Source organism: Narcine bancroftii, chromosome 4 (assembly GCF_036971445.1).
Source record: "Narcine bancroftii isolate sNarBan1 chromosome 4, sNarBan1.hap1, whole genome shotgun sequence".
NCBI lineage: Eukaryota > Metazoa > Chordata > Chondrichthyes > Torpediniformes > Narcinidae > Narcine > Narcine bancroftii.
This window is the reverse complement of record NC_091472.1, coordinates 289,031,991-289,048,159: the sequence shown is the minus strand read 5'-3', so window position 1 is coordinate 289,048,159 and position 16,169 is coordinate 289,031,991. Positions and strand designations below refer to the sequence as shown.

General features: G+C 40.5%; 1 protein-coding gene across 3 annotated transcripts in view; it reads right to left on the bottom strand.

Annotated features, from left to right (window-relative positions):
- The window catches only part of slc38a11 (solute carrier family 38 member 11), a 77,937-nt gene that overhangs the window by 10,182 nt on the left and 51,586 nt on the right, over positions 1-16,169 (bottom strand). For all 3 annotated transcript variants that reach the window (XM_069930526.1, XM_069930523.1, XM_069930525.1), the window contains 2 exons: positions 7,970-8,131; positions 5,208-5,320 (listed from right to left, as the gene is read on the bottom strand). In XM_069930526.1, coding sequence (XP_069786627.1) covers positions 5,208-5,320; positions 7,970-8,131 — 275 coding nt within the window. The remainder of the gene's footprint in view (positions 1-5,207; positions 5,321-7,969; positions 8,132-16,169) is intronic.

Genomic DNA, 16,169 nt, shown 5'->3' with positions numbered 1-16,169 from the left:
ACACACACACACACAGTAACCTATGACCATGTCCTCCTTTGGAATGGCCACCCTAATTGCCGAACACGTAAATACACTGTACAGATGCAATGAAATGCTTGCTCGCTGCATTACATGGTTACATAAAACACTTAATAAAAAGTACAAATTAAATTAAATATGCCAAAATAAACAAAAATAAAAAATGTAAAGGAATAAATATTCACAGTTGCAGTAGTGCAACAAAAGAAATGGTGTTTCAATATTGCAGACTGCTCTTTGGTGGTCCTTGGGGTTAGGGTAGTACAGGGTCGTTCATGAGGCTGATTGCTGTTACAAATCAAAACTGTTCATAGACCTAGAGGTGCTGGACTTCAGGCTTCTGTGCCTTCTGCCTAAAGATAGTAGCCAGGAGGAAGTGTGACCAGGGTAATAGGGATCCTTTATGATGTTGGCTGCCTTCATGAGATGGTGCTTCATTTTGATGCCTTTGATAGATGGACTTTGGTGCCCACAATGGACTAGGAAAGGCCTTCCACTTTCTGCAACCCTCTGCATTCCTGAGCATTCAAGTTTCCAAACCAGCCTGTGATGGAACCAGTCGGTATACACCTGCAGAAGTTTGATAGCCAAATCTCCTCAAATGCCTTGTAAAGTACAGGTATTGGTATGCTTTATTCATGATTGCCTCAATTGCTGATCCCATCAGAGGTCTTCCAATATGTGGATATCCAGGAACTAGCGAATCAGTGAGGGGGCTCTGCGGCTGAATGATCCATGTATGTGGTGGGCTGCTGGCAACTCAAGGCGAGGAACCCACGGAGGCTGCTGGAGGCTGGCACAATGGCTGAAGGGGTACCAGGTATCGGAACCGGGATGCAAAGGGGTGCCGAAGGTGCTGAAGGGTTCCAGATTGTGTCGAAGGTTCAGATCTGGTGCTCGGGTTGCCAATGGTTTGGACTGGACTCTGTGTGACTGTGGAGGTGCTGGAGGTGAATCTATGGACACTCAGTGATTCTGGGGGAATCTCTATTTTCTCTGCCTGTAAGAAGTGCTTCAGGCAATTTCTGCCGATGGCTAATCGATCAGCCTTATAGCAGGTAAAAACCATTTCTGTTTTATTTACATGACAATAAATTGAATCTTGAATTTTGATCTTGAACCAGAAGCTACTGACCCTACTAAAGATGGCAGGGGTGTGGTCCCTCAGCATCTCTTTGCTAAAATCCACAATAAGCTCCTTGATATTGCTGACATTGAGCAAGCTTTGTTGTTCAAGCACTACACACAACCAGATTCTTGATCTCCATCCTGTATTCTGACTCTTCAATACTGCTTTATAGCAGACAAAGGTGGTGACATCAACAAATTTATAGATTACATTGAAGCCTATCTTGGCTACACAATTATGGGTATAAAGGGAAGAGAAGCATGTAACACGTAGCAATAAAAAAAAGGTAAATATAATTGTAACTATTTACTAATCTACCAACATTAGCGGTTAGCGTGACACTTCTATGGCTCTAGTAATCGGGACCTTGGTTCGAATCCTGTGCTCTCTGTAAGGAGTTTGTACCTTCTCTCCATGTCTGCGTGGGTTTGCTCTGGATGTTCCTGGTTTCTCCCACCCTTCAAAATGTACTGGGGGTTGTAGGCAACGCTCCCTCTAATTTTTAGTAGTCAGTGTGCACAAAAAAAATCCTATGTTGTGCAAACTTTTCTCCTGAGACAAAAGTATGTGTGCACTGAATGCTTGCTTGTACAAATGTAAACTTGAAATTGTTTCAAGATAATTTTGTGATGTGCAAATGTGTGAATTGAAAAACCGACTAACGAGTTAACAGGAAACAGTTACCTCAGAGATTATTGGAATGATTACATTATTTTAGGTCACTAACCTTTTGTGCGCACATTAATTTCCTTTGTGAGCTGGTTCCAAAACGTGTACACATACACACAGCTTAGAGGGAACGGTGGTTGTAGGTTAATTGGGTGTAATTGGATGGCACAGGCTGAAAGGGCTTTGTTACTGTGCTGAATATCTACATTTAAATTAAAAATTATTTACTTTATTTTGAGTTCTGGTGTACACTGATTACATGAAATCTTCAAGATTGTATTCAGTTGAAAATGTAAGTTAATTATCTACTTGATGAATACATTGCTTGGATTACACTAGTCAGCCACAAAGCAACCGTGCTTTGTCACCCTAAACAAAACTGCCCACAAAAATCTTGCCCTCCCCTCTTTTTTTCCTACCTCTGCTGTAAAGTACAAGTTCAATGGGATTCCTCATCTGCAGCAGCCATGTTAATAAGCTCTCGCTGCACTTAATCTCATTACTGCCTTATTACAGACTTATTGCGGAGCACGTAAGATTTACGCCTTTTATGGAACACAAAATAAAGACCAGATTTAGTCATGATTAAGAATTTGAAATATTTTGATCCTTCTTTTCTCTCCAGTGAGCATTGAAATAGCTTGATCCTCTGTTTCTATCTCCATGGCATTTCCTGTGCATTATTTTATTGTGTTGATACAGTATGACTTTTGCTTTTTTAAAAATAAAACATAAAAATCCCTAATTTTAAAATACGGTTCATAAGGGATATCAATTTGGCGTTTTTGGGGTGGAGAATTTGCTAAGCAAGACTAGCTTTGAAGAATCTAAAATTTTCAGGAGTTGCAACAAAACCAAGCTAAGCAATGAAAGGATCTTTGAGATTTGAACACTGAACTACGCATGGATAGAATTCCCAAAATTTCATGGTATGCAACTACAAAATCTGGGCAATTATTAAATACAATCATGGCTTATAAATTGTCAATAGCCTATCTATTTTTAAATCAAAAAGACAACATATTTACATTTTGTTGTGCTTATAAAATCCATTTTGCATTGCGATAAAAGGAATGCAGTGTTCACAGATCAAAAGTAAAGGACAGGTTGTGTGATAGATGGCATCCCTCTGTTGGCAATGAGAAGTGATGAAAGAGTCAAATTTTCCCCTCTTTAACAATAAATTGTTTGCATTTCTAACATCAAGTACCAGAAAATGCAAAGGCATTATGATGTGTGAAATGATCCATTTGCAGGCTGTGACCAAATGGAGAAAGTTTGGTGTATTTGAGCCAACTACTGATAGAATTCAACAAAATTACAAAGAAGAGTTTATACAGCTGCCAATATAAATTATCCTGTAGACTCTGGAAGGAAGGAATATATGTTGATGAAAAAATATTTCCAAACTAATTTAACGAGGGTCCAAATACTATTGCAAGGTAAGAGAAGAACTCAGGCAAACATTAGCTCAACTGCAAGTGGAATGCTAATCAAGATCGGCAAATGAATAGTTTTGCACTCACTCCTTAATCCAAGTGTCATGCAGTTTTGTGTTTGTGTTGAGGTATTGGTGGAGAATTCAGCTAATTAGTTTATTTCCAAACTCCAAATTAAGTTGACAGAATACAATACTTTATTGTATTCTGTCCAAGTGCACTGTTAATTTTGGAGTCTCCCTGTGTTAAAATCTTACTTGCACTACAAACAAAAGCATGCATCATGGGAAAAGAGTTAAATTAAAATTGAGAAAATCTGAGTTGTTTTCCATAAAGTTGTTAAGAGTTCCATTCAATCGAGCATATTTAATGTGGTATAAGTGAATATGGAAACAATCTGGAAATGAAAAATGAGGTTTTATGGTTTTAGAATTGGTAACCATGAAATGATTGGATTTTTGATTAAAAATAAACTGCATACTGAATCTGGTTTAGGGAAAGACATCAGTTATCCTTGTATGGTCTAGCCAATGTATGACTGCATGTACAATAATGTTGCCTCATAATTATCTCTTCAGTTTAGGGCAATTAAGATTGAACTGTAAATACTGGTATTACCAGTCATGTCCATACATTGTCAAATTTAACAATGACCAACAGAAACATCCCAAGATCGCTGAAAATGATTGTTCAAAATTGAAAGTTAAAAAGATTCTTAAAATTTAATTGAAGACCCAAAGTTGTTTAGGGATGTTTAAAGCATAGTCAGCTGGAGAGAGAGATCCATCAAACGCAACTCGCTAAAATTATTGATAGACCAAGAATAAAAGGTGGAAGAGCACAGAGAGAATCTAGGGTAGGATAAACAGCATGAAAATTTTAAATTCAAGATATAGATTTACTTAGGGTTGGCACCAGAACAAGTCTTAGCAGGAGGACATTAGGGCAACCGTGGGGGGCACAATATGACAATTGTAAACTTGCTCAGCTTGGGGTACTTACCATGTTAAACGTGGCATCCCGTGGTCTGTAGACCATGCATGGCCATGTTTCTTTTGGCATGCATGCACAATGGATTGGAGTACTGGAGGTCCTCCTCCGAGGGAAGTTATGCTTGTGGCCCCGGTACTCCAATCCAGCTGGCACTAGTGCATGTGTGCAAGAAGGAACATGGCCACGCACGGCCTTAAGGGTAAGTGCCCTCTTTCTGCCTCAACCCCAAATGGAGGGCAAATTAACATCTGGCTTGAGGTGGGACTGGTTGGAGGACAGATTACTCCAAAGCCGCACTATCTGGCCTAAAACCAGAAATCTGGCCACCCTATCATGGGTGGGGGTGGGGGGGGGGGTGGTCATGATACCTTGTTTGGGCCCGCAAATGCCCCCCCCACCCACCACCCTTTGGCTCTGAAACTAGGAGACGGTTCAGGTCAACAAACAATAGGTCAAGGGAACTTGTTGGATGATGGAACTTTGGTAGTTGTAGCAGAGGTTCGGAGGGGCTCAAGTTTACAGAGTGCACAAGGAGTTGGTGTTGGAGGGAAGGTATTTTAGGAAGAGTGACTGCAGCCAGGAGAGCAGGAATTGAAATGTCTAAGGGTTCAGGTTTTGAGAGTAAGTGCACTGAGGCATTAGGTATGTTCCAAAGATGGAATTAAATGGCCTTGTGATTAAAGAGTTGATGATATCAAAATCTCCACAGAGCAAAAATAGTTATTTCATAACCACCTATAATGGGCATTGGAAGCAATTTGCACTAAAGATGAACACAATTACAAAATATTTAATGTAAAGAAAGAACTCTGTTCACTCTCTACCTACCTTGTATTAAAAATAGGTTACATTTGAGCTGGAAGAAACATTGTACACCTCGAAGTAAACTCTGAAACTTCTGTCAAGACATTCACAAAAGTAATTTCACACAAAAAAATACTTAGCAGTTAACTTACTTCACGTGTCACAAAGCACTCAATTGGGTATGTCAGAATGACGGTTAGTCCAAACAGGCACCTTCCAGTGGTAGCCCAATTATCATCTTTGCAATAATTTTCAAATAGATCGCCTATAAGGTTTAAAAAAGGAAGGGTTCCCAATTGATTTTCAATTCAATCAAAATGAGTTAAAGCATTAGAATTCTTCCACATGAAATATGTTCTCACTCTGAAGAGATTTCAAATAGTCCTGAGTTCTCTTGAATTGGTGCAAAATTGTGCTTTAAATAGTTAATAATTTAAGATCAAGAACACCATTCTTTATGTTCAACATTACTTTGCAATTTAGAGAATGTTTTCTTTTTTTCAATATTTGTATTTTCCAATTTTTAAATCAAATTTAAAATGCCATAAAGACCAACAAATAAAGCATGCTATCCACTGCTGAAACAGTACAAAGTAAAGTCGATGACCTTTATATGTACCACTAAAACATTCAACTGGATGGGTGCTATCGGGTTAGTTAGCTCCTTACGTTCAGATAATATCACAATTTTGTTATCATTAATTGAATTCCAAATGCTACAGTCCTTAGGTCAAATGTCATTAACAGGTTAAAAAAAAACAGTTACAAAACCAAGTTTTTATCCAGCTTCCAATTGTTCGAAGGGGATAATCAAAACCTCTCACTCTTAGCAATGAGTGAATCCAATTATCTTTGTTCTTGCAATATTTCTGAATTCTGAAAATCTTCATTGGATCTCTTTTTTTTAAAGATAATTTTTTTATTTAATACCACTGCGAACCACGTTAGTGACAGAAAGTGGGATGAGTCAAAGGAGAAGAGGGTGAGAACAAGTTCTGCCAGCCGGAGGAAGGTGGTGGCGGAGGTAACTGGCTGACTCTGTTCTCGAGAAAGAAACAAAGGGCTTTGAGGCTTCACTATGAGGGATGGAGGTGTATATGATTGGATATCCACGGTGAAGATGAAGCAGTCGAGTTCAGGAAATCGGAAGTGATGGAGGCCATGTGAAGTATCACAGATGTTGGTTCGAGGGACTGGATCACAGGGGACAAAGCAGAGTCACGGTAAGCGGATACCAGACCGGTAGGCCAGGAACACGTGGAAACAAAGGGTCTGCCGGGACTATTGGGTTTGTGGATCTTGGGTAGGAGGTAGAACTGAACAGTGTGGGGTTGAGAAACAATGAAGTTGGAGGCTGTGCCAGGGAGATGACCGGAAGTTATGAGTGCAAGATACAGTGGTTTGATGAATTTTGGTGGGGTCCTGTTGGAGGGATAAGTAAGGGGGATATATCTGAGAGTTTTCATCTGCTTATAGAGCTCATTGCACCAGACCACAACAGCACCACCCTTGTCTGTGCATTTGATGGTGAAGTTGGGATTGGAACTGAGAGACTGGAGGGTAAGGCATTCTGAGGAATGAGTGATGGATGTAGTGACATCAAGACAGTTGATGTCATGGTGGCATTTGGAAATTTAAAGGCCTTGAGCAAACAGAAGACCAGAACGAGGTTTCCAGGAGGAGAAAGAAGGTTTAAAGTGGGGAATTGAGAATCCTGATTATAGATGTAGGCACAGAGATGGAGCTGTCATTTCAGCATCGTGGTATGAATGGGACTTGTTGAGATGTGAGTGAAGAAGGATGAAAGTGGGGCCTCTACTGAGAAAAGAGCATTTCATCTCCAAGAGGGGTAGGTCAGATGGGATGGTGAAGACCTGGCTGGTGTTGGATGGATCAATGGGTTGGAGGAGGTCGGGGGGGTACGTGAGATGGAGGATGGGGTGGATTAGAAGGTGGAGGGTAGGAAGAATCTAAGGAAGGGAGGGAAGACTTGGGGAAGTCAGAGGGGGGAGGGTGAGAGGGGTCTAAGAAAGAGTTCACGTCAGAGGCTTGGTTATGTCATTCGCCAGGGCCAGGGTGAGAGTTTGCAATGGAGGCTCAATGTTGTGGGCCACTGGAGCCAGGGTGAGAGGTCACGATGGAGGATCAGGCCTGTGGGACACTGGGGGGAAAGATGGACCCCTGCGTTGGAGGCTCGCTTTTGTGGGCCATCAGGGCAGGGTGGCAATTTGCAATGGAGGCTTGGTACTGTGGGTCGCCATGGCCCAGGTGGAGTTCTGCATTGGGGCTCAAACCTGGTGGGGCCAAAGAGGGACCCATATCGGAGGTCACACTGGCAGCAGTCTCCAGGGAGGTGACCTTCTGATCCTTGATGGAGCATAGAGCTGGCAGATGAATGTGTGGATTTGGTGGAGGATGAAGTGCAGGAGTGGACCATGTCAAGTTGTGGAGCTGTCGAAGCAGACTACAATGCATGGAAAGTGTTTATCCAGGACTAAAAATCATTCCTTTGTACCAGCTGGCATTCTTGCTATTTAATTTTATTTTAAATTTCATTTTAATTTAAAGATGCAGCAAGGTAACATGGGCCCACACTGCGCAAATACACTCATGTGACCTATTTATCTTCTATCCCGTACATATTTGGAACATTGGGGGGAGAGTGAGGGGGAACACCTGGAGGATATCCACATGAACATGGGAAGAACATACCAGCTCCTTACAGAGAGTAGTGGACTCAAACCTGGGTTTACTGGCAATGTAGTCGCACTGTGCTAACTGCTACATTCACCAAGCTGCCAAATTTAATATATTTTTGTAAGATCTTTCCCATTCTTCTGAAGTTTGAATCATAGATCAAAGAAACTTTATAAAAATTCTACCATTTGTTCTTTAAGGTAATATATCCTCCTACCTTGAGTGTAGCCTGTGAAAGTTCCATATCCACTAGCAGCAAAGACCATATTGATAATCAAGGCAAGAAATACTGAGACATGACTGACGCAAGACCAATTGTGTATTGTCGGCTCCTCCAGTGATCCATAAATTAAAAAACTGTTATGGTGAAAAACGAAAGCTGAAAGTAGATAAGAGATCAATTAATAAAAGAAAGCACATTTTCTAAATTTTGCAAGAGACCTGATGAAGATGATACTAAAATATAATTTTTCAGGGCTGTTCACTGCTTTTTAAAACAACATCTTTTGCCTGGAAATTAGATCAGATTGCCCTTTTTCCCCTCCCTCTTAGCACTAATATGGTTGAAAATTGATTTATTCCAGACAAAATTTACTTCAGAAAGATTCTCTAAGGTGCTGGGGATATTTCAGCAAAGAGGAGAGTATGATAAGGCTGGATTTGCTTTGTTTGCAGCCAGTGGTAGTTTAATTCCACACACATTTGTAAAAATTATAGACAGAGTATATGGTGAGAATCTCCATCTATGTTCAATTTAAAATGTCAGTGGTGACCACATAATCCCCTGGGGGAAAAAAGGTTCAAATCATTTCTAATGTAAATGAACTGAAAAAATATATATATCTATATTCTGAGAACAAATATATAATCGAAGAAATGAAGGTTAGGAAAATTAAAAATGCACACATTTCAATTGAAATCATTTCATGTTTTCATTCAAGCTTGGTTTCAATGAACATGAAGCAACATGAGCTGTTATGAAAAATTAACCAAATTACTCAAAAGTTGGCTCTGAAATTTCGAGCTGGACTCCCTTTCAAAAATATAAGCAATACAGTGGGAAGTAATGGATGGTAATATACTGTTATTGTTCGGGTGAGAATAAGATTCTGATCAGTGATCAAGCTTGAACAAATTGCATTCAAAGAGGTGAACTTTCAAAATAGCTGCTTGATGAGGTCCTTAAGGAGTGCCGCCCATAAACTCTCAAAGACTTCCAAACTCAAACTTCTGCTCCTTTTAAGGTACAGAACGAGGAAGAGTTGACCTTCCCATCTCCTTGCAAGCAAGACTTTTCCTTCAGCTATGCAGAGACTATAGGTCACTGATGAATTCAGTATTTACTTTAATCTGCAGACCTTCCAGTTCAATAATACATTCGGGAGCAAGCTGTGCAAATGACTACTTCTTAAAATTTTTTTGAAATATTATCATTTAATTTGGCAATATTCTTTGGTGAAAATGATTAGATATTTAAAAAATTCATTCTCGCATTACAATCCAATTTATTTATAGCATTCGTTTCCAGAGAAATCTCTCTCCAAAATACATAAACTAAGTTTTTAGAGAATTCTTGACATAAATGCCCAAGAGGGACCGTTCTTGACACATTTCAGTGAAGGTATTCTTCTCTTTTTAGGGACTCCACTTTTTGCTGTTCTCATACCATTTGTATCTTCTTTATGTGCTCTCATTGTCTTGTTCTCAGCTGCTCTTGAATATCTGGATCATGTTGCAGCCCATTTTTAATTACAGCTACAACCTCTCTTTGAACCTCAGCAGATAGTCAAAATATGATCACTACTGTAAATACATTTTAACTTACAGCACAGTCATGGGCTCTTCAAGCCCATGAGTCTGTACAACCCAAATACACCCATGTGACCAATGAACATTGTACGTCTTTGGCATGTGGGAGGCAACTGGAGTACCCAGTGGAAACTCACACTGTCACAGGGAGAATATACAAACTCCTTATAGAGAGAATTGGATTCGAACCTGGGTTGCTGGTGTTTGTACTAAACCACTGATTGGAGCTGTAATAGTTTTGTGCTGTCATGCATATTAAATTGGTCCATAGTAGACCATCAAGCATGATTACCACTTGTTCTGTCATTAAAATGATATTTTCCTCTCAATATCCTCAACAAAACCAGAATTTATATATGACCCCAGGAAGGACGCTGCCCAAGCAGACCTGCTATGGGTGGTGAAGAAGGATGCCTGCGCTTTGCTCGAGCAGATGACAGTACCACATCAACAGTGCCCAGCCAGGAAGACCACCGACCGATCATCTGACTGACCACCTGAATGCCACGCCCTACCGGTGAGCAGTACTGTTTATATCTCTGACGGTGGGGTTCCAAGGCCCATCGATGGCGCTCCCCTTGTGTGTTCCAGGGTAATACCCAGGCCGGCCATCTTTAACAGCTGTGACAACTGGCCAACTATATAGCTTTCTACACATTCAAGACTCCCTGTTGGGCCAATGTTTCCTGGTGGATATCAAGGGGCGCCAGCTGGTACACGCCCAGACATTTCAGTCAGTCTCGTTCAAGGGCACTGAACTCTCCAACCCCACCAGCACTCAGTGAGTACTGCTGACAACGATTTTGCTCAGGTCCTAGCAGAATTCCCCTCCATCACCATGCCTCACTTCTATTCAGCAGAACCCAAACATGTGGTGAGGCACCAAACTCAACCTAGCCAGGGGCATTCAAAAAGATGGAGAAACTCAGCATTGTGCGGCGCTCCGATAGTTCTTGCGCCATTTCTCTCTACATGGTCCCCAAGGCAGCGGGTGGTTGGAGGTCGTGCAGAGAGTACCACCACCTGAATGAGGCCACCATACTAGACAGATATCCCATGCCCCATATCCAAAACTTCACCACGAACTTGCAAAAGGCATGGATATTCTCAAAGATGGACCTCATCAGGCGCTATCACCAGATCCCGGTACACCCCAAAGACATGCCAAAAACTGCCAATCCGTCTTGGATTGTTTGAATTTCTCCGCACGTCCATTGGGTTAAAAAAATGCAGCTCAGACTTTCCAGAGGATGCAGTGGGCCAGTATCTGTATTTTGCCTTCATCTACCTCAACGACATTTTAATTTCTAGCCACACCTACACTGAGCATGCCACCCACTTAAAACAATTAATCTCCAGGCTGAGCGATTTCAGCCTAACCATCAACCCAGCCAAGTACCAGTTTGGCCAAATAACTATTGACTTCCTGGACCATTGTCTCGACCAACGAGGAGTCAGACCATTACCCAATAAGATGGATGCTATTTGCTCTTTCCCCATGCCATCGAAGGTGAAGGGACTGCAAAAGTTTGCAGGTATGGTTAACTTTTATCGCTGCTTCATACCTGCAGCGACCTGCATCATAAGCCCACTCTTTCCCCTCATGGCAGGACCCAGAAAAAACATACAATGTTCCCAGGAAATGACCAAGACCCTCCAGGCCACCAAAAACGTCCTGGCCAATGCCACCCTCCTCGTGCACCCATGGACAGATGCCCCCACCACCCTCATGACAGGTACATCCAGCACAGTGGACAGGAGTGTACTTGGGCAACTGGTAAATGGACATTGGCAACTGCTGGCCTTTTTCAGTAAACACCTCAGACCACCAGAGCTCAAGAACAGTGCCTCTGAGAGAGAACTGTTAGACTTATACCTGGCAATTCGGCACTTTCGTTACTTCCTGGAGGGCAGTAAGTTTAAAATTTACACAGACCACAAACCCCTTACCTTTGCCATTCCTAAAGCATCAGATCTGTGGTCAGCCAGGCAAGAGCGGCACCTGTCTTAAATTTCCGAATTTACAACGGACATTGAACACATAGCTGGCAAATCCAATATGGTGGCCGATGCCCAACCCATCTGGCTATCCTGGCAGTGCACAACCCTATCCCTGGCTTTGACTACGCAGCCCTGGCTGATGTGCAGCAAACAGACCCTACATTCTGGCGTACCGGACAGCGCTCACCAAATTACAACTGGAGGACATCTAGATCACCCCTGGCAATCGCACACTGCTCTGCGTCAGCTTGAAGGGTAAACCTTGCCCTGTCATTCCAGCTGCATGGAAGAGGTGGGTTTTGGACTCGGTCTACAACTTGACTCACACCGCCATCAGGACTACAGTCAAAATGGTGACGAACAGTTTATGTCTGGCATGGAGTCAGCAAAGAGTTTGCCTTGTGGGCCAGGACTTGTACTCAGTGTCAGTCATCTAAAATTCAGACTCGTATCAAAGTTCCACCACAGACATTCGAGACAGCACGTCACTGCCCCTACCCATATCCAGAGGCGCATGTTACCTCCGCACAATGGTCGACTGGATGACCAGATGGCCAAAGTAGTGCCACTCTCAGAGGCTTCCACAGAAGTATGCACATGGGCATTACTCAACTTTGTGTAGTGTGTTTCAGGGTCCTCAAACACCTGACATCGGACAGGGGGGCCCAATTCACTTCCAGTCTTAGTGGTCTGCCTTAGCCCACACCCTGGGGACCCAACTCCACCACACCACGGTGTATCACCCATAGGCCAACGGGTTGGTAGAGAGGTTCCACAGACATCTTAAGGCAGCCCTGAGGAGTCACGTGATGGAGTAGTGGCCGGACGGTGAACTCCAGCCCTCTCCAGAAAAGTCGGGAAAAACAAGAGAAAATACAAAGGCACAGAAATAAAAGTTAAAGAAAAGTGAGTATAAAGGTGGAAAGAAGATGGCGACAAAAAAAGAAAAATCAAAATCAACGGTAAGAAGAGAGGAAGAGAAGACAACGGAGGAAGAAAGAGAAGGCCTTACCTGTCCGAAGAGGCCCGATGTGGAGAGAGAAGCCCGCTTCCTCAGGTCGGTAGAAATAGGACTACAAAAATGGCTCGCAGAGCCGAGTAAAAGTGCGCAACCGCGCATGAAAAAAAACACACCGACGGGAGGGGGGACCAGCTGGGGAGTCGATCTCCACAGCCGGCAACGACAGTTGCAGAACACCTGCAGCAAGAAGAGACCACAGAAGACAATGAAAACAAGAAAGAAGAGAAGAAAAGGGCAATAAAGAAACAACAGATGGCCAACCCAGAGGAAGAAGAAGAGGAAGAGTACAGTGAATTAGAAGAAGGGAAAGGCAAGGTAAAGGATATACTTTCTCTTGTTAGAGGATACATGGAGTCATTTAAAGAAAGGCAAACACAGGAATTTAATGATTTAAGAAGAAGAATAAACAACACAGAAGAGAAAGTGAATAAAATAGATATGACCTTAACAGAAATGGGAAAAAAAATGGACAAGATGGAAGAGCGGGCAGTAGCAGCAGAAATGGAGGTAGAAGACTTAAAAAAGAAATTGGAGGAATCTAATAAAAAAACTAAAGAGACACAAGAACTATTAGCTCAAAAAATAGATATAATGGAAAATTATAACAGAAGAAATAACATAAAGATAGTGGGCCTTAAGGAAGATGAAGAAGGCAAGAATATGAGGGAGTTTATAAAAGAGTGGATCCCTAAGACCCTAGGATGTCCAGAACTACAGCAAGAAATGGAAATAGAAAGGGCACATAGAGCATTGGCCTCTAAACCACAACCACAACAAAAACCAAGATCTATTTTAGTAAAATTCCTAAGATATACTACAAGAGAAAAGGTACTGGAGAAGACAATGGAAAAAGTAAGAGAGGGCAACAAACCACTGGAGTATAAAGGGCAAAAAATCTTCATTTATCCAGATATAAGTTTTGAACTCCTAAAGAAGAGAAAAGAGTTCAATACAGCAAAGGCGATTTTATGGAAGAAAGGGTATAAATTTATACTAAAGCATCCAGCGGTATTGAAAATATTTATTCCAGGACAACAAAACAGACTATTCTCGGATCCAGAAGAAGCACGAAAATTTGCAGAACAATTACAAAAATAGACTGAGGGATGAAGACGGGTAATGAGAGTAAAAATGATCACGATTGATATGTATGTGGGTAAAGACAAAAATAGACTGAGGGATGAAGACGGGTAATGAGAGTAAAAATGATCACGATTGATATGTATGCGGGTAAAGAGGTATAAGAGTGAATAGAGACAATGTGCATTCGTGAATGTATCTGTACTTAGAGGAAAATATAGATAGTATAGACAAGAATTAATAAGGGAAGGTAATGGAATAGAGAGAATAAGGAGGGAATTAAAAGAGTGACCTTTGTGACATATGAAAAGTGAAATCTTTTCTGGGGGGGGCTGGGTGGGGGGAAATAATGGTCACTGCAAAATCAGTTGACGCTTGCGAGTGGATTCGCAAATCCAAATGGAGAGGGGAGATGTGGTTGTCCGACAAGGGATAAAGGACAACTCAGGAGGGGAAGGGGAGATTGGGGATAAAGAAGATAGAAATAGGAGAATAAGGAAAATGTTGGATGTTGTAGGAATGTTGTCTTATAAAGAGTTGAAAATAAGAAAACAGAAATGGAAAAGGAGGAAAGGTAATGATGGAAAAACGGAAAGAGAAGATAAACAAAATATAAAATGGCTACGCTGAACTATATGACTTTAAATATTAATGGAATACATAACCAAATTAAAAGGAAGAAACTACTAAATTTACTGAAAAAGGAAAAAATTGATATAGCATTTGTCCAAGAAACACACTTAACTGAATTGGAGCACAAGAAATTAAAGAGAGATTGGGTAGGACATGTAACAGCAGCATCGTATAATTCAAAAGCAAGAGGAGTGGTTATATTAATTTGTAAAAAGGTGCCATTTAAAATAGAAGAGGAAATAATAGATCCAGCAGGGAGATATGTTATGATAAAATGTCAGATATATTCGGAATCTACTTAATATATATTCACCTAACGAAGAAGATCAAAAGTTTATGCAAGATATCTTTTTGAAGGTAGCTAATACGCAAGGGAACATACTAATAGGAGGGGATTTCAACCTGAATTTGGATCCAAATATGGATAAAACGTGGAAAAAAATTAACAGGAAGAACAAAGTAACCAAATTTATAATTAAATCAATGCAAGAAATGAAACTTTTGGATATATGGAGGAAACAAAACCCAAAAGAAAAGGAATACTCATACTACTCGGCTAGACATAAAACATACTCAAGAATAGACCTATTTTTGTTATCAGCTAGTATGCAGGATAGAGTAAGAAAAACAGAATATAAAGCGAGAATGCTATCGGACCATTCACCCTTAATATTGACAGTAAAGCTAGAGGACATCCCTCCAAGAATGTATAGATGGAGATTAAACCCCATGCTACTTAAAAGACAGGATTTTAGAGAATTTATTGAAAAACAATTAAAAATGTATTTTGAAGTAAATTCGGAATCAGTGGAAGATAAGGTTATACTATGGGACGCAATGAAAGCATTCATTAGAGGGCAAATAATAAGTTATGTCACCAAGATGAAGAAGGACTATAATCAGGAAACAGAGCAGTTGGAAAGGGAAATAGTAAACATAGAAAAAAAATTAGCAATGAAGGAAGATACAACTAAAAGAAGAGAATTGGCGGATAAAAAAATAAAATATGAAACATTACAAACATATAAGGTAGAGAAGAATATAATGAAGACAAAACAGAAATATTATGAACTAGGTGAAAAAACGCACAAAATCCTAGCATGGCAGCTTAAGACAGAGCAAGCTAAGAAAATGGTATTGGCATCAAGGAAAAAAGACAAACAAATTACATATAATCCAAAAGAAATTAAGGAAAACTTTAGAGAATTCTATGAACAATTATACCAAACTGAAAACGAAGGGAAAGAAGGGAAAATAGATGAATTTTTGACTAAAATTGAACTACCAAAACTACAAATAGAGGAACAAAATAAATTAACAGAAACATTTGGAACAGTAGAAATACAAGAGATAATAAAAAAATTACCAAATAATAAGACACCAGGAGAGGATGGATTTCCAATAGAATTCTACAAAACATTTAAAGACTTATTAATACCGCCCCTCCTGGATGTAATCAACCAGTTTGATGAGACACAAAACTTACCAGATTCATGTAAAACAGCAATAATTACAGTAATACTAAAACAAGGGAAAGATCCACTCTCACCAGCATCATATAGACCAATATCTTTGCTAAACACAGATTATAAGATAATAGCTAAACTATTAGCAAACAGATTAGCAGAACAGGTACCGAAAATGGTAAATTTAGACCAAACTGGATTTATCAAAAAAAGACACACAACAGACAATATTTGTAAATTTATTAACTTAATTCATGCAGTAGAAGGGAATAAAGCACCTACAGTAGCAGTTGCTTTAGACGCAGAGAAGGCCTTCGACAGAGTAGAATGGAATTATTTGTTCAAAGTATTGCAAAAATTCAGTTTACCAGAGAAGTATATTAATTGGATTAAAGCATTATATAAGT